The following is a 23,114-nucleotide window of genomic DNA, read 5'->3' on the forward strand; positions in this document are numbered from 1 at the left end:
GAGAGAATAATATTTTAGTCACACATATTAATCGTAAAATATTGCTCAATATTATACCGACATATGCATTTTATTAACGTTCATATAAATTTTCTTATAATTAATATCATAAAATTATTTTTATTACGATACTAAAATATAATTTAATAGTAGGTACATGTACATTATGATAGTAGATCCAAATTTAAATTTCATTTTCACATGAGTGAAAAAAAAGAAAATCATTTCCATCGTATTGTTGATCATATACTTTTTACATTAGAAATTTAAAAGGAAAGTTTTTTTTTTTTTTTTTTTTGACGTTATGTTTCCAAACAGTGGAAAAATATTTGTCATAACCAATGAAAAAAAATGCATTTTCACTTTTCACATTCGATCGACTGTGTGGGTGGCATCAAGATTCAAGTAGCCCGTCCCTCCGTCAACTTCGACCCGACTCCCAACCCAGCAAGTCAAACCACCCACAGCTCCAGATCCACCAACATTGACAAAGTTAAAACGCTACACAGAACGTCAAGACCTTGTCAACAGCCCAAAAAAGCGGCTAATGCCATTTATTAGCCCCGACGAACAAATATGCCGGTCAAGGCAAAGACTTAAAAAAAAAATCCAAAAATTATTAAGAATTTTGTTTTGTTGAAGAATTGAAAGTTAATTAGCTATGACTTTAAATTCAATAAATAATAATTAATACTGGATTAATTTTTATTTTACATATTTTAAAAAGGAAAAAACATACCGCGATTTCAAATTTCGATTTCTTATATTATAAAAAAGAATACTCAATCGTTCATAATACTAAATCGTGAAATTACAGACTAAACTCCATTTAATCAAGTCCTAAATAACTAAAAAAATATATAAAAAACATAATTTTTACAATTTTAATTGGGACCACATGACAAAATTTCTATAGTAACACAGCACAAACATTTTAATGTGTCCATGGCTAAAGAGAGTGGCAACCACGCACGTCAATTCAAAATCTGTGCAACCAATATAATCTCTATCTCTATCTGAGCCTAACGTCCAATAGTGCAGGAGCGATGCTTAACCAGAGACAACAAACACATCAATGACATCGAAACTTAGGAATCGGACAGTTTTGTTAATTAAAACCCACTAATTTCCTCTGCGGTGGTGAGCTTGTGTGTGTATTATTGTCATCTGTTCAAATGAAATCTATGCATGTGTAATCTATATAGAAGATACACTCAATAAATATTCTTCTAGAAAAATTGACATGACAGAAACTTTTGGACATCAATTCTCAGTTTGGCGTAGTTTAGAAAAATTAGGAAGTAAGTTTAGTTATTGCAATACAAATAAATTAATTATTAACAAATATTAATATAAATTGTATACTAATATTATTTTGATCGGTTCATACTTTTCCTACCATATTTATATATTATATATGAAATTAATAATAATAGTAATAAAATGAAAAGCAAGCAATAAGAACTACAATACAAACTAAGGAAATAACTAGTGGGAAAATGACCATACTTCCTTATTTGTGTATAATTGTAGGGCCGCTTGCATGTGATTGCCACACGCCAATTCGGCAACCCGCATACCATTCTCATTTCACTGTCGTTATCGAATTGGCTCGATTCGATTCAATTCAATTCAGTTGAGTTGTATGCAGACAAATCAAGAAGGGATAGGGTTTGCCATTTATTGCCATCAACATCTTTATTAACGTTTAATTTTCAAGTAAGACTTTGAATTGCAAATACTTGGAATAGACGTGGCATGAGCACCTTAATCACAATTGTTTTAGAAGATTAGGATTAAGGATTTTGTTCGGATTATGTTTTTGATAATCCTAATTAGAAAATGAATAGTGTTTAATAAAACTCTTCTCTAAATAATTACTCTTTTCATCCCACACATCGAGGTTTGGTTTTTTTTTTCTTTATTTATTTTCTAGAAATAAATAGTTTATTCAAATTTCTATTTTGTACCGATTTAATGACGTATATACCAATAAATGCAGTGGTTCCATAATTCATAATTAATAATCTTCAAATAAACAATAATCAACCTTTGTTCGAAAGGTGTTTTTCTTTATTTGGAAAAGGAGATAGTATTTCATTTGTTTTCCATCATGTTCAAACATTTTAAATTTTTTTTTATCTTGGAGAGAGAATAATGGAAGAAAGGCGAAATTTTAGTTATTTTTATTATTTATAACTAAATGATGATGTAATTGTTAATTTTCGATAATAACATTTTATTTCTTTTAAAATTTTTTTGTTTATAAATAAATAAAATAAATTTATTTTACTTCCTTTGCGATATATAAGAAAAAAAAAACAATGAAAAGCAAAATGATATTATTATTTTCCTTCCTCCATATTTTTCATCATCTTCTTTTTAATCAAAGTATTAATACATAATATAAAAAATTTTAGAAATAATCCTATTATTCAATTCTATTTATTATCTTGATGATGGTATTCAAAAATTAAATTTCCGTCGGTTATGGATTATTAATATAAATATTAAGAAAAATAATGAAAAGAAAATTATTATGCGACTATAATATTTCTTTCTTAAATTATATATATATAAAAAATAAACCTATGTATAAAACATACAAAATATGAATTTTTTTTTACGTACTTTTTGCACACTTGCATATTCAAAAAAAAAAAAAAAAAAAAAAAAAAAAAAACTCAACAAGAAGAGAAATCTATATGTGGCTCTTTCAATTAAAAAATTTTACTAATAACTTATGAGATGTTTATATATTTTTTCTAAAAAATTATGTTGACACTTTGTCAAATGATTCTTAATGTTAAATCCATTTTATTTCTAAAAAAAATCTAAAAAAAAAACATAGAAATTTCTTTTTCACACAGTTCAATATAAGATTTTAGAATCTCCAATATTGATTAAAAAAAAAGGAGTGGTGTGAGAGTGGAAGGCCCTTCATATTATAAAAATTAAACAAATAAAACAGAATTATTAATTAGGGTTTAGGACCATTTCAATCTATGTATTTGCAGACACATGATCATATCCCAAATTCCAATTATTATATTTTCCAGACAAAAAATCCATCTTTTCGAAATTGAAAATTACAAAAAAAAAAGAAAAAAAGAAAAAAAAAGCCTTCCCATTCCTTTATATCTGGAAAAGAACAGAACATCACATAGCATTAGTCGTCTCGTCTCTTACCTCCCTTCGTTACCGGCTCGTAATCTAATCCTGACGTGGTCGCTCTCTGTCAGTCCTATCCACTTTCGATACATCCTCATTTTACGGTTCTCTAACACCGAATCATTCTCTTTATATCTCTCTCCCGAAGAAGCGAGTAAGAACTAATTCCGTTTCCTTTTTCAGGTAAAATCTCCCTCCTTCTCTCTCTTTGTCACTCTGTTGTATGAATGGGTATCTAAACAAGCTTTGATGTATCAGCATTTCCTGTTTCAATGCTTCTTCATGTTTTATTCTTGTTTTTTTTGGCAATCTCTGTGTTCCTGATGAATACTTTTTATTTATTTATTTATTTTTTTGAATTTGGATTTTGTTTCTAGCTGGGTATTAGGTAGATTCGCTTGTCTCTTACTTGGTAGTAGTTTTTTTTTTTTTTTTTGTATGAATTTTACGTCGTTTCGCATTCTGATTCATTATTAGCTCATAAAGACCTGTTTTTTGTTTTTAAATTTCTGGGATTTATTCTCCAATTTCAAATTTATTTCTGTTTTAGCTGTATTGAACTGTTGGTTTAAATAAACTAAATTCTTTCTTGATTGGTTGATCTATCTGTCATTCTTGTCTTTTGGTTTCAATTCTTTGATTGTCTTTTGATTTGGTTAACATGTATCACTTTAGTCAAGATCTAGCATCTTTCATGGTTCAGGACAGATCTTTTTAACTGTAAATTTGAATATTAGTATTTGGTGAACTGTTTTTTGATTTCAGATCTGGTTATGTGAGCTTTTCTGCTTTGGAGTTTTTGGGCAACGATTTAGTGATCTGATCCATTCAATTTTTGTTTTTTTTTTTTTTTTTTTTTTTTTTTTTTTGTCAAAAGGACTCAATTAATCCACTTGTGTATCTCTCTCTCTCTCTCTCTCTCTCTCTCTGGTTGTATGGGAGATGTATTATTACACTTGTGTGTATATTTGGTGGGTAGGGCGGGTTGGGTGAAATTACTTGAGATTTTTGCTTTTGAAAGTTACGTGGAGGTCGAGTGTGATTGATAAGGTTTAGGGAATGTTAGGTGTCTCCATTTCATTTGTTTATTGACTTTTGAAATCAAGTTGCACATTTTTTTAAACGGGTGATGGAAAATGATGCACCAAATTAAGTACTTCAAGTTTTCTAGCCTTTTTGTTGTTTTAATTTTGTTTTTTTTTGCCTTAGAACATCCAATGAAACTTTTGCTTCTTGCATTTTAGAAACTATTGCTAAATACGTTTGGACTTTCTTATCCTCCTGAAAAATGAATTAGCAAATAGAATCTTATTACTGCTGTCAAGATCATTATTATCTTTTATTCTCTAAAGTTCATGTATCGAAAATTTTCAATCGACTACTTTTCCTTTAATGTGATTGGACAGCTAGATATCAACTCCAATAAAAATGGAAGTCAGAGGGGGCTGAGACTTGCTAAAGTTCTATGGCCTTGACTGGTATGTATTCGTGTGTTTTGAGGGGATTCTGGGGTGGGGCTTTTGGATTCAAATTTAATGGTTGTAATTCTAGCATTTCTGTTAATTATATTAATACTGCATGCAGAAATTCGGGCAATGTGTGGAGCAAGAGACTATTTTAGAGGCTTAAAGAACAGTCTGCATAAAACAACCGAAAGGGACTACTTTAAGAGCAGAATTTCTGGTATGGAATATGAATCAGACTGGACAAGACACAGGAAATCATCAGCGTTTAATGCTCAAGCTGTTTGTTCTGCAACATTTTTTATGCCTTGGACATGTAAAATTCCTATAGGTGATGGTTATCATGAATTTCTTTAATCGAACATCTGTCATTTGAAAGTCTTAATACTTTTTAGGGAGATATAGTAGATTGAACACAATACTCATCTACATATCTCTTCATTTCCTGAAAATGCCGGGTTTTGTGAGTGGAAAGAAGAGATTAGCAGAGATGGATATGTCTTTCTTCACTTCACTTGCGCAAGATAAGCCAACTCGTTCGAAGAGCAACCTTCAATTAGCTTCTCAGGTTGCTAACGATGTTGACAGCCCCATTCTTCCTGGGCTGCCTGATGATGTGGCAAAGTATTGCCTTGCACTCGTTCCTCGTCCGAATTTTCCAGCTATGGGAGCTGTCTGCAAGAAATGGAGATCATTTATTAGAAGCAAAGAATTCCTTGTTGTGAGAAAATTGGCTGGGTTGCTTGAGGAATGGCTATATGTCCTAACTATGGATTCTGAAGGAAAAGAAAGCCATTGGGAGGTTTTGGATTGCTTGGGACACAGACATCAGCTTCTTCCATCAATGCCTGGTTCTATGAAGGCTGGGTTCGGGGTGGTGGTTCTCAATGGAAAGCTTGTTGTCATGGCTGGCTATTCAGCTCTTGACGGGACTGTTTCTGCCTCATCTGATGTTTATGAATATGATTCTTGCCTCAACAGGTTTGTTCTCTTTACAAGCAGGAAATTTTCTGTCCGTGTCTGTCTGACCTCTAAATTTATATATTTTCTCCTTCTTGTACTCGTAACCTTCTATGTAGCTTGGCCTTGGCCTAGTGGGTTTTTGATAGTTTGCTAGTTGGAGGATGGAGGCTGGGGAGAGAGTGTGATGTTTCTATATTTGGCTAACGCGGAATTGTGCATCTTTATGCCATTTCAAAACTAACAAACTAAGTCCCTTACATAGATAAATGAATCGGTGATTTTTTGAAATTTAGACAGATTTGCTACTTGTCTAACCAACTACTCAATTGCACAATTAACAATTTTGGTTGTTGAATAGTTCAAAATTAACTAGCCTCTCTATGTTTTTTTTTTCTCTTGTTTGGAACTAATCTTAGAACTAGAAAATTATTTATTAGCATCTAGGATTGTTCTTGGTAGGGTTTTATCTTAATCGATACACTAAACGCTCCCTCTCCCTCTCAAAAAAAGAAAAAAAAAAATAACACACCATTAAGTGCCACTTTGTTGATTTAGCTTCTCCATGATTCTCGCTAGTTCTGTAACACGGCCTTTGTGATTGCAGTTGGAGCAAATTGCCAAACATGAATGTTGCACGCTATGATTTTGCATGTGCAGAGGTTAACGGCAAAGTTTATGCTGTTGGAGGCTATGGGATAGATGGTGATAGTCTCTCAAGTGCTGAGATGTATGACCCTGACACAGAAAAATGGACCCTGATAGAGAGTCTTCGCCGCCCAAGGTGGGGTTGCTTTGCTTGTAGCTTCGAAGGGAAGCTTTATGTCATGGGAGGAAGGTCAAGCTTCACCATTGGCAATTCAAAGTTTGTTGACGTGTACAATCCTGAGAGGCACTCTTGGTGTGAGATTAAGAATGGTTGTGTCATGGTTACTGCTCATGCTGTACTGGGAAAGAAGCTCTTCTGTATGGAGTGGAAGAATCAGCGGAAACTGGCTATATTCAATCCGGAGGACAATTCATGGAAAATGGTTCCAGTTCCATTGACTGGTAGCACGAACATCGGTTTTCGGTTTGGAATACTTGATGGGAAACTATTACTATTCTCACTAGAGGAAACACCGGGTTATCGTACGTTGTTGTATGATCCTAATGCTTCTCCGGGTTCAGAGTGGCAGACTTCTGAAATAAAGCCGTCTGGACTGTGCTTGTGCAGTGTGACTATCAAGGCATGAAATGGTGCATGCATTATCCAGGAATACTACAGATTTATGTTTGCATTTTAACTTTCTGGATTTTCAGTTTCATTAATTTGTCATATTTCATTCATTGTGGAGTATTCATCAGTCTCTAATTCTTAATTGCTCGTCAACTATTTATGCATGGGATATGCTTTAGGATTGTTGGAGAGGGAATTAGCTTGTGCCTTGTACAAGGTAACCTGAACTTGCCACTGTAATTGTTGCCTTTTGGAATGGTATCTTTTTTGCAGTTCTAAGATGAAAATTTCTTTCCTTTATTTGGCAATTGAGTCAATTGGCAATATGTACATATTATTTTTAAGACATGTCAAAATTACTAATAATTGCACCCAAGAATCTCTCCTCCACAAGGCATTTTTTCTTCCATTTTTGAATTTTTCCCATGAATTATATGTTTGTGCAATTCATTTGCTTGTTAAATGATCTGGCATTTTGTTTGTAATTTAGTTAGTCGAGTTAAATTATAATTTTTGCTTTAATTTTTTTTCCATCTTTGCATTAATATTTCATCAAAATTAAATAATTTATATTAAATTATTATTAAAATTAATCAAATTATAATTATTTATCCAATAATCAAAGAAATTGGTTAGCATATTTGTGAAAAATTAGTCTAATAATTCAATTAATATATTTATTAAGAAAGAACCACATTAATTATTAAATAAGCATAAAATACTAAACTTTAAATGTTATTTTAGAAGAATTTAAACGAGGGAGTAGCTAATTATCCGTAAACAAATCACTAATTTCAGGCTCAGATGGCTTTTTAGGTGTACAAAATTACATATATGTGAGGAAAAAGGGCGAGAAATTTCAAAGTTGCCACCATTATTTCAAAAATTGACGGGTGGGATCGAAACACCAAAGACACCGTCTGAAGCGCCGAAATCACTTTTCCTTGAAGCGCCGAAATCACTTTTCCTTGAAGCGCCCAAGAAAATAAACCCTCTCTCTAAGGCCAAAGGTCGAACACTAGAACAGCAAAATGCTAGTAAACCGTAAAAAACCCCAGTGCATGGCGCCCTTTTCCTAAAACATCAGAGAAAGCCTCCGCATTCTACACTTGCTAGCTCACTTTTCTGTAATCGCAACAATGTTCGGTGCTCAAGCTTCGACTCCTGCATTTGGCACTCCGTCTTCCACACCAGCGTTTGGCACGCCCTCTTCCACACCAGCGTTTGGCACGCCGTCTTCCACTCCAGCTTTTGGCACGCCGTCTTCCACTCCGGCGTTCGGTACTCCGTCTTCAACTCCGGCTTTCGGTACTCCGTCTTCAACTCCGGCTTTTGGTGCGCCTTCAACTCCGGCCTTCGGGACCCCCTCGACGCCGTCTTTCGCTACTGGCTTTGGCTCCTCCCTCTTCTCCACCCCATTCTCTTCTCAAATGCAACAGCAGCAGCAACAACAGACTCCTTTTTCTCTGCAACCGTCTGCTGGTTTCGGATTCCAGACTCCATTTAGCGCTCCTCAAACGACACCTTTCCCTAATGCGCAATTAACTACTCAGATGGCCCCTGTGGCTCCGGTTCCTTTTTCTCTCGCAGATCGTGATATTCAGGTTTTATTATCTTACTAAAATTCCTCCCTCTGGTTATTTATTATGGCTCAGTTTCTGATTAAATTCGTCTTTTTTTAGGCAATCGTGGATGCTTACAAGGAAGACCTGGGGAACCCTAAGTATGCATTTAAGGTTTGTTTCATTGCTTGTCACATTTCGTTAGTGTTTGGTTGCTATGAAAGCTGAGGTGAAAGAAAGGCTAATTAGGTTTATCATTCTATACTATTTGTTTTCAAAATATAAGTATACGAAATTCTATTCAAGCTCAAATTGGAGTTTTATTATGTGTGTCTATGTATAGTTTTTCAGATTAACTGAGCGAAGAATTAGTGGTTTTGAATGTTGACATTTGGTGTTAATTTTGCAGTATTTGTTGTTTAGTGTCACTGATCCACAGTATAGAGTGAAGCCTGCTGGTGTTTCAGATGTGAGTTTATCATTTTGCTGTTCTGTTATCACTAATTTCATGTTTAAATCATGAAATGGTTTCTTCTTGAGTTTATACTTGGCTAAGTTGGGAGAATAGTTTGCATTGCTAGATCATGTGGGCAGAGGCTATGGCAAAGCTAGAGGTTATGGAGAGTTCAGACCGAGAACGTCTGTGGCCTCAGCTTGTTCAAGGTTTCAAAGATCTCTCTCACCGGCTTAAGGTAGTTACTATTACTTATAGGTGTGGATGAATGCTTTCATTAATGTAAAAAACATGTTAGTACTGTTTGCCAACTTCTAGGATATTTAGTTTTCTGTTTTAAGCAACCACTATATTCATATTGCTGCAGAGAATCAATTTCAGTTGAAATTTTATACATATCAAATTTGAAGTATGAGTTTATGAGCTAAGAGCTTTGAAGGTTTTACGTCGCAAATTGCAATTTTCTTTCTACTGGTAGACACTGAATTAGTAAGAGGAAATTTATTTTGCTTAATATGGCTCCTAAAGAGTTGACATATGGCCATTTGGCCACTAAATGCTTGGAAGATAGCTCCACTACCAACCATTACTTATTCCAAACTAGGTTTCATTTTTCATATGCTTTTTTCATTATTCTACTTAATATGGCTCCAAACCAGTTGACATATAATCATTTGGCCACTAAATACTTTGGATATAGTTTCACTGCCAACCATTACTACCTATTCCAAAATAGGTTTCATATTTTACATGCTTTTTTCATTAAGATGGAGGGTACACAGAGAGATATTTTTGTATTAGATTTTATATATTCAGATCTAGAAGGTAAAGTTTATTTAAAAGGAGAATAACATATTGAAAAGGCAGACATAGAATTAAAGAGAAAGAGAGACATTTGGATAGATTTCTGTTTACCACTGAGAAAACCCATGGTTAAAGATTTTATACATAGAGAAGGCGAAGATTATTTCGGTGGAGAATATACACAAAAAAAGAAGGTTGAGACTACTTGTTGAAAGGTGGAAAGCTTATTCAGGCTGAAGTAGCTAACCTGCTCTTTTTTTTTTGTTTTTTTCCTTCTTTGATCTGCAATTACTGAGTAAATTACAAATTGAAATAACTTTAAGCATTCTACTGTTAAGATTTATGCTCTATTCACTCTTCCTTGCCATCATTATATTTGCTGGAGGAGTCTGGTTTATTAACTTTTTGACATTACCATTTTGAATTAATGCAGCTTCAAGATGAAGTTATTGTTTCAGATGCTGAGCGATTGCGGATGACCCAAAGCAACGTGAAGATGGTACTTTTTTTGTCTATTATCTTCATGTATATTAGTTTTCAAGTATGTATTTCATATATAAGTGCTTTTGCAGCTTCAAAGGCATTTTCAAGCTGAGACTCTTCCATGGATTCAAAGAATGAGGCAAAAAGAGCAAAGTCTTCAAAGGCGTCTTTTAAGGGTGAGAACAATATCCACCCTTTTATGGGGAAACCACTAGGAATGAACATAATAAGTCTATCCATTACATCATCAATTTTTCAGTGCCTGCATGAGTTGTTATTGTTTCTATCATATCTACTGAATGCAAGATAACTGAAGCATAGTTTTTTTTGAGATAAAATTTCAGAATATATGGCCATTCTTCTGTTGCTTTTGTGTTTTAGGGCAAAAAATATGTTCTGAATTCTCTGCTTGTAGTTTCACTGCCTTTCAATTTTGAGCCTGAAATTTTAGTTAAAAGGAGTCCGTTTTTATGCAATATTAACTTTCAGTCAACTAGTACTCGAAATTATGCATGAAATAATAAACTTGCACTTATTCAAGTCAGAACATGTTTATGATAAGACAATATAAAGTAAGGGGCAATGTTGGAGAAATTAATTGTTGTTTTGACTTTACCTAGGAGCAGGCAATGCAACATGTAATTTGGATGGAATGCTAGTTTTCTCGAATTGCCTTCTAATGCATGTTCTATCACAAAACTCTTGTATGATTTGGGAAAATGAGTCTTGCATCTCTGTGCCCATCATAATTGTTATCTCAAATCAATGGAGGCTTAATATTGCACTAATAATGAATTATGAGGTTTAAATCCCAATTGAAAATCTGGTTTGAATTAAAAATTTTATGGATCTGTGGGGTTCAGAAAAAGCCTTTCTATATGTTTTTTGTGGTCGGTTGCTCTGTCTGCTCTGTTGAGAAGTGCTTAAACTCTGCTTGAGATGCTACTGCCAGATGCCTTTTTCTTTGCAAGTGTGCAGGCCTGGGCTTGAAACACCTGTTTGTCTTGTGTGAGCAATGCTATTTAGTACTGGTTAGCTCAATTCTAATCTCTAACTTCTCCTATTGTATAATTGAAGATAATGAGAATAATGGAGGCTTTGGAAAGTAAGGGTTATCGGATGCCCTTAATGAAAGGGGAAGCTGAATTGGCTGAAAAGTTAGCTGCAATAACCAGACAGGTAGGTGTTTCTTGTACTGTATCCCTCCATTATGCTTTTATTTTTCACTTGGCTGCCTGTCAGAGATGGTTTTTAACAAGCTGAAGTATTTTCAGCTCAAAGGATCTGGAGCAGAACTTTCTAGGAGGGTTCAGAACTTACTAACCATATCTCACGTTCAAGCAAATGGAATTGGAGCTGGTGGTTCATTTTATCTCCCAGGATCAACCAAAATACATGAACAGAGTCTTGCTGATATGCAGGAGGTAAGAGTGGGGCATGCTTAGGAGTTCTGGGATGTGGCATTATTTGTCTATCAAAATATAACCAGTCATCCACATTAAACGATTTGAAAATGAACCCGAACTCGAACCCGTACCATACAAACCATACTAATGTTTAATAATATCTGCGGGACGTTATCACTCTTCTAGTTTGATTAGTTTGCAAACAATATTTCTAAATCATGTGCAATTAGTTATGCTGATTATGATCGTAGAGGATTATATTGGATAAAGTGATAAAGGATTGCTGCATATGTGACAGGTCTTACAGCAGCAGACAGAGGCCATTGCAAGGTTGGGTAATGTATTGAAGCGCGATATGAGAGACATGGAAATTATGATGGCCGAGGACACAGAAATGGCAAAAGATGTAAATTAAAGATATGAGGCTTAAAGTAGTGCGTGTGTTCTTGCCATACAATAGGAGAAGATAATGAGAACTGATTGTTGCTAAATATTGTTTGATAGAGCACAAGCATTCTTGCCATAGTCAAATAGCTGTTCGAGTTTACATTTTCCCCTGATCCCAGACCCCAGTTGACCATTTTCTGTCTGCCTAATTTTTATGCTGAGAAAATACTGCATGTTGAGAATAGCGCATAAAGGAGTATTGTGATGTTTCTGTGTAATTTGTAATATACTTTCTTTTGCTTTATCCTTCCATCCAAGATATTACGCTTAGAAAGAGCACAAAAAACTAATACAAAATTAATCAACCAAAAAGGCATAATTTATAGAAACTGATTCCTAATTCTGTGTAAAACCCAAGATATTTTTCGCTGTTGCTGATGAAAAATCAATATTACATCAGATAAGATATTTGTAAACTATGTTAGCTCAGCTATAGGTTTCTGCCATTATAAGCAGCACAAGTGATGTCCAACCAGTAAACAAGCGTGCGCCTTTTCCTTTACCCCTAGTCTGATCATATTGCTCCCACAAAAACCCAGTTTTGTGATAGTTCTGAACCACATCTCCGTAGCAAAACGGCAAAAACAATTTAATCAGACGACAATTTAATCCAGTTTGAGCGTACGTGCAACTATATCAATACAAAAAAGGTAAACTGTAAACCTTTACTTAATCAAATTGCTCCTTAAGTCCTCATAGATTATCTTGGCCCTATCTCTGTATGGTCTATCTTCTGCAAGAGTTGAATGAGACAGGCACCTGATACCTTTGGAGTAGTGGTAGAGTGCAGAAAGAATCATGTAGTTCACGTTCATCCAAATTGGACCTCTCCAATAGGGTGGGTCATGCTCTGTGTTGCGTTTCATGTGCAGGGAACTGTGCAATACAAGATCACATTCCATACATATTTGAGTAATATAATCCCTCAAACAAGTATCAAGAACTAAAATAAAAGACATCTTCATATAACTAGGCTACGGAAACCATCACCTGGTTTTGGCAAGAGAACCCAGTTAGTCCACAACGTACACTCCTGTTTGAGATGAGGTCAAACTGTTTTTCTAGAATCCATCAGTTCTACATTATGAAGTTATAAATCGGAATCAAGAATAAGCTCATTGAAAACTGATAAGTGACATTATGACACGTCCATTGTACAAAGATAGAAAGAAAAAGTGCCCAACCAACATGACACGTCCATTGTACAGATGGAGGGGATATTTCCAAGATAGATGTTCGATGCAACTCACAGATGGAATGATCCTCCTCATGAATGGAAAAAGACTCGCATAACCAACATGAGGATCCAGTCTCAACTCTGGCTTTTCTAATACTTCCCGAACAACTTGCTTTACATGACTGTTCTCCTCGATTGTTCCTTTCAATCGAACCTAGGATGTTCACCAACCGGTCAAAATACTTCATCAGAAACCAAAAAAAAAAAAGAAAAAAAAAAAAAAAGATAACTATGCTCAAATTTATAGAGGAGATATTCAGTAGTGTTGGTAAAAAATTCATTTAAAATGGAAATGCATTTAAGGATATAAGAAGACTGCTCATTTTGGTACGTATATCAATTTTTTTTTTCTTTTTCTTTTTTTTTTTTTTTGTTTTCTCTTCACTTCTTTATAGCAACTTTTGTACAGAGATTTGAGAAGACTAATCATTTTATACTTAGCTTTCATTGTAAACACTTATAGGATTTTCTCTTCGCGAGTGTTGAGCTCAATTTCTTGGTAAGCAAGTTAAAATATGTTCTCATATGTTAAATCATGGAGGTCAGTTCTGAAATTTGGATGATATTTTCTAGAAAAGATTAACTAAGATTACTAGGTGGGATTTAGGGATGAGAAAATACATAATCTAAAATTTATATTTAAAAAAAAAAGTAATCTAAAATAAGCCATATTATTATTATTATTATTTTTTTAGAGATTTTGAATCTTAGAGAAGTATACTTCAATGCTACTAGTAGATTGTGTTTGTCCTTCACTTAAACTACGTATCACTATAACCTATCAGCCAGCCATTGACCACTCCGATAAGTTATTTGCTAAAAGCCCAAAATAAACGACCCATCGTTGGTACCATTCTAATGGATTAATGAAAAGCCCACAAAATAGCCCAATAGCAGTAAAGCATCAACTCATCAAGCCATGCCCACATTAAAGAAGGGCCAATTTCTAATTTCGCAAGCCATTGAGAGCCCAATGTGAAAAAACAAAATTTAGCTAATTCATTTATTTTATTTATTTATTTTGGATTGAAATAAATACCGGTTTTAAGAACTCCTAAACCGAATCAATTTAGATATCAGTTTTCCTTTGTGTAAAGGGAAACAGGACTTGAAGAAATTAACTATAAAAGCATTAGCTTGTAAATGATTTCAACTTTCAATTCAAAGCTTTCCTTCTTGTTTAAATATTTCAATGTCGTCTCAATCCATGAAAGAAAACAAACCCCATCAGCAGGTTTCTCCCCGCTTTCCCTCCTCCCTTCATCCCAACGATCGCCATGATAGCATTTGTGGTATAAACATATGCGAGCTTATCAGTTGCTTTAGTTTTCTGTCACTGATTACTTTTATCGTGTTCTTGGCATCTCAAACCCCAAAATTCCAAGTTTCTGTGGAATCAATGGCACTTGAGCAGTTCAACATATCTTCTACTCACATAACAGCCAATTGGAACGTCTCTTTTTCTATCGCAAACACATACAGATACTCTTTATTTTCCTATGATGATATTCAGGCTTCTATTCTCTTCAAGAACCAAAGTATATCTTCTTCATCAATCGGACGTTTTTCCCAATCACCAGGTGAAGAAAAGTTGGTTCAGGCTAATGTTTCTGCCTATTCTTTATATATAAACCAAACGTTAGCAGCCGAGCTTATTGCTCAAAAAAAAGCATTTGGCGCAATAACATGGACATTCAACTTGAGTGCTAATTTCACCTGCACAAATTCTGCCAAGAGTGGTTTTTCTAGTAGGGGACAAATTAGGGTTTCCTGTGAAGAATTAGAGGTTGTTTTTATTTCTAATCTTGATTATGCAACTTTGTTGCATGGACCAATATCATGTGATGTGGATATTTTGCAGTAGCTTATATTGTATTTTGGCAATTTTGTGTATCTTTTAGTTTGGAATTTTAGCTGTGCACTTATTTTTTTTTTTATTTTAAACATCCGTATTCAAATCATACTCAGGTAAGACATACTCATAAAAGGGGCAAAGAGCTCTTCTCTGTCTAAATATTTATTTGTTAGTAGACAAGTCTTCGATCGATCATGGTTTTTTTAATGACATCTCTCATTCTAATACCCAAATACTAAATCATATCCTCAATTAGACAAATATAATTTTAGATCCTTACAAACACCACCAAACAATTCATAAAAAGAGGGCAGTTCAAAATTTTTTAACTAAAAGTTAGAATTACAGTGACTGAGTATTTGTTTTAGAACACAGCACGCCGGAATTTAAACCTGTAGAGGCTTTTTTCTTTTAAATATTTATGATGTCCAAAAAAATAAAAATGAAAACCCATCCATAACCACTTAAACAAAAAGTTAACAGTTGGAACTTTCATAATTTTGATCAAGTATTAGTAGTAAAGCTTCATATGATCTTACACAATATATTTATACATACAAAACCCACTTCATGTTTCACTAACACGTATAGAGGAAATGAAGAGTTTGTATTAATTACCAACCTCTATTATTTTCAGAGCTCAGCCTCTTTTCTTTTTCCTTTCACTAAAGCTAAGGCTTCCCACCAAATTTGGAAGACAACATTGAGCAGAACGTTCTTGTTTATTTGGATTTGTATTTCTGCATTCGGAAGGCTTTGATTCTGCTTTGGCTTGTATATTATTTTGATTGCCATTATTGTTGAAGCTTTCGCGAAAGAACTCGATCAGTTGCTTCTTCATATCAATTTGAGAAGTTTGAGGAATTGGGTTTTCAGTCTTGTCAATGCAAGTAGATTCTTCACAGGGAGGAGTGGTTGTCAAGTTGCTCTGATGAAGAGGACTAGAGTTACCTAATGGGGTCAAATCTGCGTAAATACAACAACCTAGTCATAAACTAAAAAGTACTTGGAAACATTTTAGTTAAGAATTTCTTGTAAGGAAAAATATTTTTAAAGTTGCTTCTGAGACTAAATTTACCTCCATTGACACTGAGGAAATCTTCAACATCAGAATCCAGCCAAGGCTCAGAATCAAAATACATTTCCTCTCTATTACCTGCATAAGTAACAAGCAATATGGATTTAAATATCATCTACTGCAATTTTAGAAATTGGTTTTTGAAATCTATTTGCATTCCATTTTCATTTCTAGAGTAAAACAGTCAATCATATGAGAAACCATTCGTCACTGAAGAATAGAATATCCAAAATAAGAACTGGGATTTGAAAATGTACAAGAAATGAAATGTACATTAAGGAAAATAAACTTAGAATCATACTCAAATCTTGAATACTCGTTTCACAAGGAACTGGAGTAGTGAATTTAAGCTTGGAATTGAATTCTTCTTCCTCAGTAAGGGATTCAGTTTGGACTGTGTTTTCTTGAGAATGATTGACAGAGTCTTGAAGCTTCATGGCAGCAGCTGGTTCTGTGCTTTTTTGAGTTGGAACGCAATTACCCATGTCTATAAAAATATTAGATTCTATTCTTCCATTACAGAACTTGAAAGTTTCTGTCAGTAGGTTTATGCTTGAAGAAGATAAAGTTGGTAATGCCAACTACAATTTGGACAGGAAATTAGATTGGTCTTGAAAGCGAAGTAATGACATTTGCTGAGGTGGGTCCATTGTTTTTCCTTTCCTATAGTTTACTTGCTGTGATTGTACTATTGTTTTAGTGGCAGTAGCTGTAAGAGCGGAACAGAAAGATGGGATAGAAAAAGGTCGTTTTCTTTTTTTAATGCAGTTTCAATGATTTTGCTTCTGTTCATATCTTTTTAGACCACTTTTTTTTAATCTTTTGATGAGATACTGGGCTCAAAATCAGATGATCTTTAGGAATGGGTGCCACACTCAATCTTTTGCCAAGAAATTTCTTGAAAAGAAAAAGAAAATTAATTATTAGGTGCAATAACAGGAGCCATGTCACGGTTCAAAACCAAACCAGAAACTGGAAACTAGAAGAAAAATCAAATGGAACTGAATCAAAAATTAAAATTAAAATATTTAGAATTTTCGGGTCCGGTCTAACCACCGGAACTTTTATAAGCCATTAGCTCTTTATAAAAATGTTTATCACATGTGTGTATTTAACTGTTAGATATAAGTTGCATGAAACAGTTAAATCAAACCATTTCAATAATTTTTAAAAAAATAAAAATAAAAAAGAAGTTGAATTTTGACTTTTAAAACTAATTGAAACCATGTCAAATTCCAATTGGATGCCAAGTATTGGCTACCCTACTTCTCATACCTACTAGTATAGAGAATTGTGTCTTCCATTTAATCCAATGTGTGAGATCTATGTGTTTGACTAGTAAGTAATGAATGACCAATCAGTCCATACATTTAAGTGTTGGAACACCTAACAACAATATTTTTAATTTAATAAATAAAATAACAACATCAGAAATCAGGAAATTCATGAAAAACCAAAAAAAAAAAAAAAATTATAATCAAGCTGTAATAACCAATTTGGATATTTTGCCATAATTTATATTAGATGTCTGTGTCTGTCAGTTATAGTTCATGCTTTGTATTTTACAATTTGCTCAAAGAGCAACAGGCATGTTCAACCTCCCACCACCAACCACGTGTGCATAGTACAGCAAAAACATGAAAGAAAAGAATTATTAAAATACAAAACAATTTCATTTTTTAAAAACAGAGCATAATGTCAATCTCTTTTTATTGGTAGATCCACCTTCTTTTACGTTTTACCTCCTAAATTCAAAGCAGCTTGGGCTTGTTGGATTGGACATGGAGAAGGATAATAATTTTTCCTGTTCCTTTTCCCATGAAAGGTTAATTTTTTAATTAAAAAAAAGGTTTAAACTATAATATTTTCAAATCAAGATGTAGGTTATATTTCAAAAATTTTAAAAGTAATTATTTTTTAAAATATTTTAGTATTTTTACAAAATAAGAAGAGCAGTGATTCATGAATCAAGTTCGATTTTTGAATAATCTACATTATTTTTGATTTTATTATAATATGATGATATTTTTATTATTGACAGAAATAACAATAATACAAGATATTTGTAACCTACATAATAGAACTCTTTTTTTTTTTTTTTTTTACATATATATCTATAACTTTTAACTTTTTGGGAACTCCAAAGCCAGCATATTTTTTAAGCATTTGCAGGTTGGCGAGACCTGAAGTTGAAGTTGGAAAACTCTATCCGTTTGCCATTTCAGTTTTTCTTTTTTTTAAAAAAAAAATTTTTATAATTAGAATATGAAAGATATTTATTTGCATATATTTTCACATTCAGATCAAGGATAATATTTACATAAAAACATTTCCAACAATGATATAAATATATTGATAAAAAGGAGAATGCTAACAAATAAACATTTTTTTTTTTTTTTGGATTTGTTTTCAATATGCAATTGCTTCAAAGGAGTATTGGAACGGTTGTTATCAAATTTAAAATGAAGAAAACAGGTAATCATACCTTTTCTTGGAATTTTCCGGTAAAAAAATGTAACATTGCCCGCCTCGAATACATTGAATAAAGTTAATGTTTGCTGCCTTTTTTTCTCACTTTTCGTTATCATTTTATGAAAAGTTTTCTAACTGAGTATAATTAACTTTTTTTTTTTTTTTTTTTTTTGACTTTTCAAGTTAGTTTATTATTGAACTCCAATTATTTAAACCAACCTCATAATTCTAATATTTTTGTTTGGTTTACACACGTGTTTCTATACTTCTTTTGGACCCCTACACGTAAAATTCACTTAAAAATACAAAATAATCAGAATATGATTAATATGATAATAATAAGAAGATTAACCCATATTGTCTACTTCTCTATTAAATTGCTTAATCAACATCACTAATGACGTGCCTTCACCGGAAAATAGAGTTTTCCCCAATAAAACATATAAAACCCAAATCAAAATTTCAAATAACACGTAATTTCATTCAAAGTGCATATACATATATGTGAAACCTTCATCTCACAGCCTGCAAGTCCACGACGACTAGCATCGGCATGGACTTAGATGAATATGTGCAATATTCTTAGACTCGGAACCTTAGAAATGCATGAGATTCATACCAAGCGTGCAAAATAAAGATGATTACAAGATCAAGATTTATAGAACTTAGAAATTGTCACCTGAGTATCCAGATTTTACTCAACTTCACACACAAACAAGGGCATTTCTTGGATTAATACGAGGATGATCCTCTCTTGGTGCTTGTGAGGAGAATAGAAAGAGCATATTTAACAGACATGACTAGTGACTAACGTTAACAAACAAACAATAAGAGCATAAGATGTTGCTGTATAGACTGTTAGTACTTCATGATAACAGAGTTTACAATGTCAAAAACAATCCAACAATCGAGATATGTCGCATGGATAACATATATGATATAACAACAAAACAGCATTTTATAAAGGGTTACCATCACTTTCAACTACAAAATTAATTATTATTGGCCTTGTGTCCTTTACCTCAGGTTGTCATGTCCTTGCCAAAATCTCATCTTGCCCCCTATCTTGTTTTCTCCTCTAAATAGTCTCTATAAAAAGTCATCTCCATCTATATCAGGCTATTGCAAACTTCCTCTTGAAGTATGGATCACAAAGACATAAAAGAAAATGGGATGAAGACAAGGAGCTTCCGTTATGAAGACTACAATAACAGAAGGGTGTTTCTGAGAAGCTATCCCCTTCAATGGGATGGAGAGGAGAATATAGCGAATGAGGAGATAAGCAGCGTGAGCAAGGAGAACTCTGAGAAGAAACCAATCAAGCAATTATTTCTGTCAATAGTTCAGTGGGGTGAAGGGAAGGTTGTAGTCTTGAAGAGATTCAAGCACAAGTTCACAGTTTACATCATAGCTTGTATCCCGCCTAACTTTAAGCCCCGTACAGCCCTAATTTCAGCTTGAGCTCTAACCTTTTTTTGTCATCTTATGCAGAAAGTATGCGTTTATGGTTACTTTCTAAGTTTTCAAGACCCTATATATGTATTAGATAAAAACAATCAATACATACAGTAGAATTTCTGTTGCCCAACTTAACAAGCCAGGAAAACAGATGCCTCTTTATTTAGCTGCAGATTCTCAGTCAAATCACCAGTCATGTACAACCATAAATGTATCTGACACTCAAAATCATACCATACAGTAATATAGTTTGAGAAATTTGATATAATCACTCCATTAAAACTGGGAATTTGTAACAAGGGCTGATGATAGACGCCACACCTTATAGCATTAGAAGATGACCAATCTTCAAAATAAATAAATAAACACAATCAAAGAAATAGCTCAGATCTGACTTGTATATACACTAATTCACCATCCAACAGAATCTTACCAGTAAAAGACTTAAGAATTTATCAATTTAATGATCAATGCAGTTGTATAATAAATAGCAAAATCAATAACCATGTTTGCCAAAAAAATGCCTTCAAAACCGGTCCATAATATGGTAATGAAACAACGTTATCAATACACTTCCTATCATAGAAAATATTTAGTGACATCAAATTCTAATGGGCAACATATTTTCCCAGAACAATAAAAAGGATGGAGCTTACTTCAAAATACACAGGCAAGAAGCTTCTCCTTAGAAAAATATAATTGACACACCCATGGTGAAGCACCCTGCAGCCACCCAGGGGCTCAAACGCTCACCTGTTTCAGCAACCACACAAGCTGTCAGATTGTAAATAATGCTACTGTTATATGCATGCAGTTTCAAGTTATAAAAATCAGAACAAACATAGATCCTATTAGAATACACATTGAGTTCTAAGTTTCTTTCACATAATTTGACATGATCACTAGTTTGATTATTGAATTTAAATACATCAATTGTCACAGACTTGCAGGAACCTAATGGTTTCATGGTCTTACTAGGTTTGCACTGCACTTATGTTTGCTTATTCCCACACCATCAATTCAGTACGTAAACCTCAATAGTATTCTCAATTTTCCATTTTGCAATATAACTGGCTTTAAGATGCTAAGATCAAGAGTATAATAATACAAGAAAGAAGCAACACAATCCCTTCTAATGGTGACGGAAACAAAACAATTAGGGTGCTTGAAATGTATAATCCTGATACATATATAGGGTGCTTGAAAAAACTAAAACTATAACTCGCTTCATAGTATATATATATTTTCAGTCAGCCAAAACACATGCTGACTTGAAAATTTTAGGCCCATGATAGTAACGAATTCAAATATAAGGAGGAATGGAAACACAATATTTCCCAAAAGAAAAAGGTTGTGCAGAAATGATAGTAGTCCATCAAGTAATGGCAAAGCATTCAGATAAGGAGGCCTACCTATTCTGGCAGCTTTCCAGAAAAACCCTCGAAACCTGTCCAAAAAGCTTATTGTAGTCAGTAGTCTATGATACTGCTACCTATGGATAAACCAAAATGCCAACAAAATAGATCACTTTGAATATCCTGTAACAACAGTGGAGTGCTCAACATGGAAAGAGTCGGCAAATATTTTGTTATCTAACCAAATGTAAAGAAGAAACAACATAAGATTTTACAAGAATAATCAAAAGCATACAATTATGATCTAATCTTAGTTTATTATGAGAGGGACAGAGCTCGAAAAGGATATGAGGCAAAGGCATTTTAGGTGATTATGAGCTCAGCCTCCCAACAGCGAAATGGTACTAAACAAGTTTATTGAGGACGGCCTAATGCAGGCCTGACGTTTTCAAAGGGTCAATTGAAATCTGAAATCCACATGCACCTTTGAAGGCCTTATGCAGCACCCTTGCAGTTGGCATTCCAAGCAATGCACAAAAATTTACATCTTATGCATATAACACAGTTGGCATTATTATTGTCTGCTGTAATCTAACCCTTTGTCTTAAACACTAACTTGTCCAATGCAATTCAATACTTCCTGTCAACTTGGATGGCCATTGAGAATAACTAAAACATAATAGTTTCAAAGAGATCAAAGTACAGACCGTTGAGCTTGACACGCCCAATGTTTGGGTTTGGCTTTAAGTAAGGGAAAGGCTAGGGTGTTCTGATGCTGCAAATTATACGCTCAGGAAAAGTACTATCGAAAGCTCAGAGACTCACTCATGTGTAATGTACTGTGACAACAATAGAAACATGATTGTTTTCTTACAACTTAACTTAGGAAATAAAAACTAAAATTAAAAATGAATAGAAGATTCATACCCTGTTCTTTGCTCTAGGATAGCGGGGAAGTGCATCTTCACATAAGTGCAAGTACAAATTCCCAATAGCACAACCGTGAGAAACGAATGAAAATTAAAGAGTGCAGACTGAAGAAATAAATAAAAAGAAAAAAAGTCAAAATATTAACTACATTATTAAATGAAATCCAATTCTTAAAACATAGAATCACTTTACCATGTTTTATCTTCCTCAAACTGATCACTTTTCCTCCTTCAATCTACAAATAAAAACCAACCTCCTCTCAAATTTAACAAACTTAACAATCAAATTACAAGCAGCCAGCTTTAGGAATCACTTGCATAACAAAATTAATGCACAAGCAGGGGAAAAAAAATAAATAAACAGACTATTGTTTGATTAATTAGAAAGAATAAAAGTTTGCAGAAGTTATGAATGTTAACAAACCGAAAGAATAAATGAATCGATAAAACAAGCTAGGGTTTTTGAACGAAAGCGAAAGAGTGACTGTGGAGTAAGACAGTTGTTGAGTGGACTTACCGCGAAAAATTGCTAGATTTTAGATCCAGGCTTCGCCGGAGCTTACAGAGAAGTTAAGAAAGAGCGGAAGCGCTTTTTTTAGCTTCAACTTCCATAAGTGTAAACTGTAAATTTGCAGCGTAAAGAAAAAAAGAAATTAAAAAAAAAAAAAAAAACGTCACCGACCAAATTGTAATGCTGCCACGTTTTGGCACAATGGAAAAAGGATATATATATATATATATATATATATATATATATATAT

General features: G+C 33.6%; 4 protein-coding genes and 1 long non-coding RNA gene across 5 annotated transcripts; 2 read left to right on the forward strand and 3 right to left on the reverse strand.

Annotated features, from left to right (window-relative positions):
* The first annotated feature begins 4,942 nt into the window (after positions 1 to 4,942).
* Positions 4,943 to 7,113, forward strand: LOC105644795 (Galactose oxidase/kelch repeat superfamily protein). Its single transcript, XM_012230270.4, has 2 exons — positions 4,943 to 5,615; positions 6,202 to 7,113. The coding sequence occupies exons 1-2, from the start codon at positions 5,086 to 5,088 to the stop codon at positions 6,827 to 6,829; spliced, it is 1,158 nt and encodes a 385-aa protein (XP_012085660.1). The 5' UTR covers positions 4,943 to 5,085; the 3' UTR covers positions 6,830 to 7,113.
* A 582-nt stretch (positions 7,114 to 7,695) lies between these two features.
* Positions 7,696 to 12,213, forward strand: LOC105644794 (nuclear pore complex protein). Its single transcript, XM_012230269.4, has 9 exons — positions 7,696 to 8,417; positions 8,496 to 8,549; positions 8,785 to 8,844; positions 8,957 to 9,067; positions 10,067 to 10,132; positions 10,206 to 10,292; positions 11,194 to 11,295; positions 11,391 to 11,540; positions 11,821 to 12,213. The coding sequence occupies exons 1-9, from the start codon at positions 7,953 to 7,955 to the stop codon at positions 11,935 to 11,937; spliced, it is 1,212 nt and encodes a 403-aa protein (XP_012085659.1). The 5' UTR covers positions 7,696 to 7,952; the 3' UTR covers positions 11,938 to 12,213.
* A 53-nt stretch (positions 12,214 to 12,266) lies between these two features.
* Positions 12,267 to 13,385, reverse strand: LOC110010615 (uncharacterized). Its single transcript, XR_002285625.3, has 2 exons — positions 12,960 to 13,385; positions 12,267 to 12,845 (listed from the first exon to the last, which is right to left on the reverse strand). It is a non-coding gene; the product is annotated as an uncharacterized LOC110010615 (long non-coding RNA).
* A 2,140-nt stretch (positions 13,386 to 15,525) lies between these two features.
* LOC105644793 (uncharacterized) lies at positions 15,526 to 16,811 on the reverse strand. The gene is made up of 3 exons (XM_012230268.4): positions 16,441 to 16,811; positions 16,140 to 16,217; positions 15,526 to 16,027 (listed from the first exon to the last, which is right to left on the reverse strand). Exons 1-3 carry the CDS (start codon positions 16,622 to 16,624, stop codon positions 15,702 to 15,704), a joined length of 588 nt encoding a protein of 195 aa, XP_012085658.1. The 5' UTR covers positions 16,625 to 16,811; the 3' UTR covers positions 15,526 to 15,701.
* A 3,717-nt stretch (positions 16,812 to 20,528) lies between these two features.
* Positions 20,529 to 23,029, reverse strand: LOC105644792 (kish-A-like protein). Its single transcript, XM_012230267.4, has 5 exons — positions 22,871 to 23,029; positions 22,547 to 22,589; positions 22,352 to 22,458; positions 21,482 to 21,516; positions 20,529 to 20,822 (listed from the first exon to the last, which is right to left on the reverse strand). The coding sequence occupies exons 2-5, from the start codon at positions 22,547 to 22,549 to the stop codon at positions 20,755 to 20,757; spliced, it is 213 nt and encodes a 70-aa protein (XP_012085657.1). The 5' UTR covers positions 22,550 to 22,589; positions 22,871 to 23,029; the 3' UTR covers positions 20,529 to 20,754.
* Positions 23,030 to 23,114: the final 85 nt, after the last annotated feature.

Source organism: Jatropha curcas, chromosome 3 (genome assembly GCF_041381405.1).
Source record: "Jatropha curcas cultivar XTBG-Jc1 chromosome 3, XTBG_Jcur_1.0, whole genome shotgun sequence".
NCBI classification, from domain to species: domain Eukaryota; kingdom Viridiplantae; phylum Streptophyta; class Magnoliopsida; order Malpighiales; family Euphorbiaceae; genus Jatropha; species Jatropha curcas.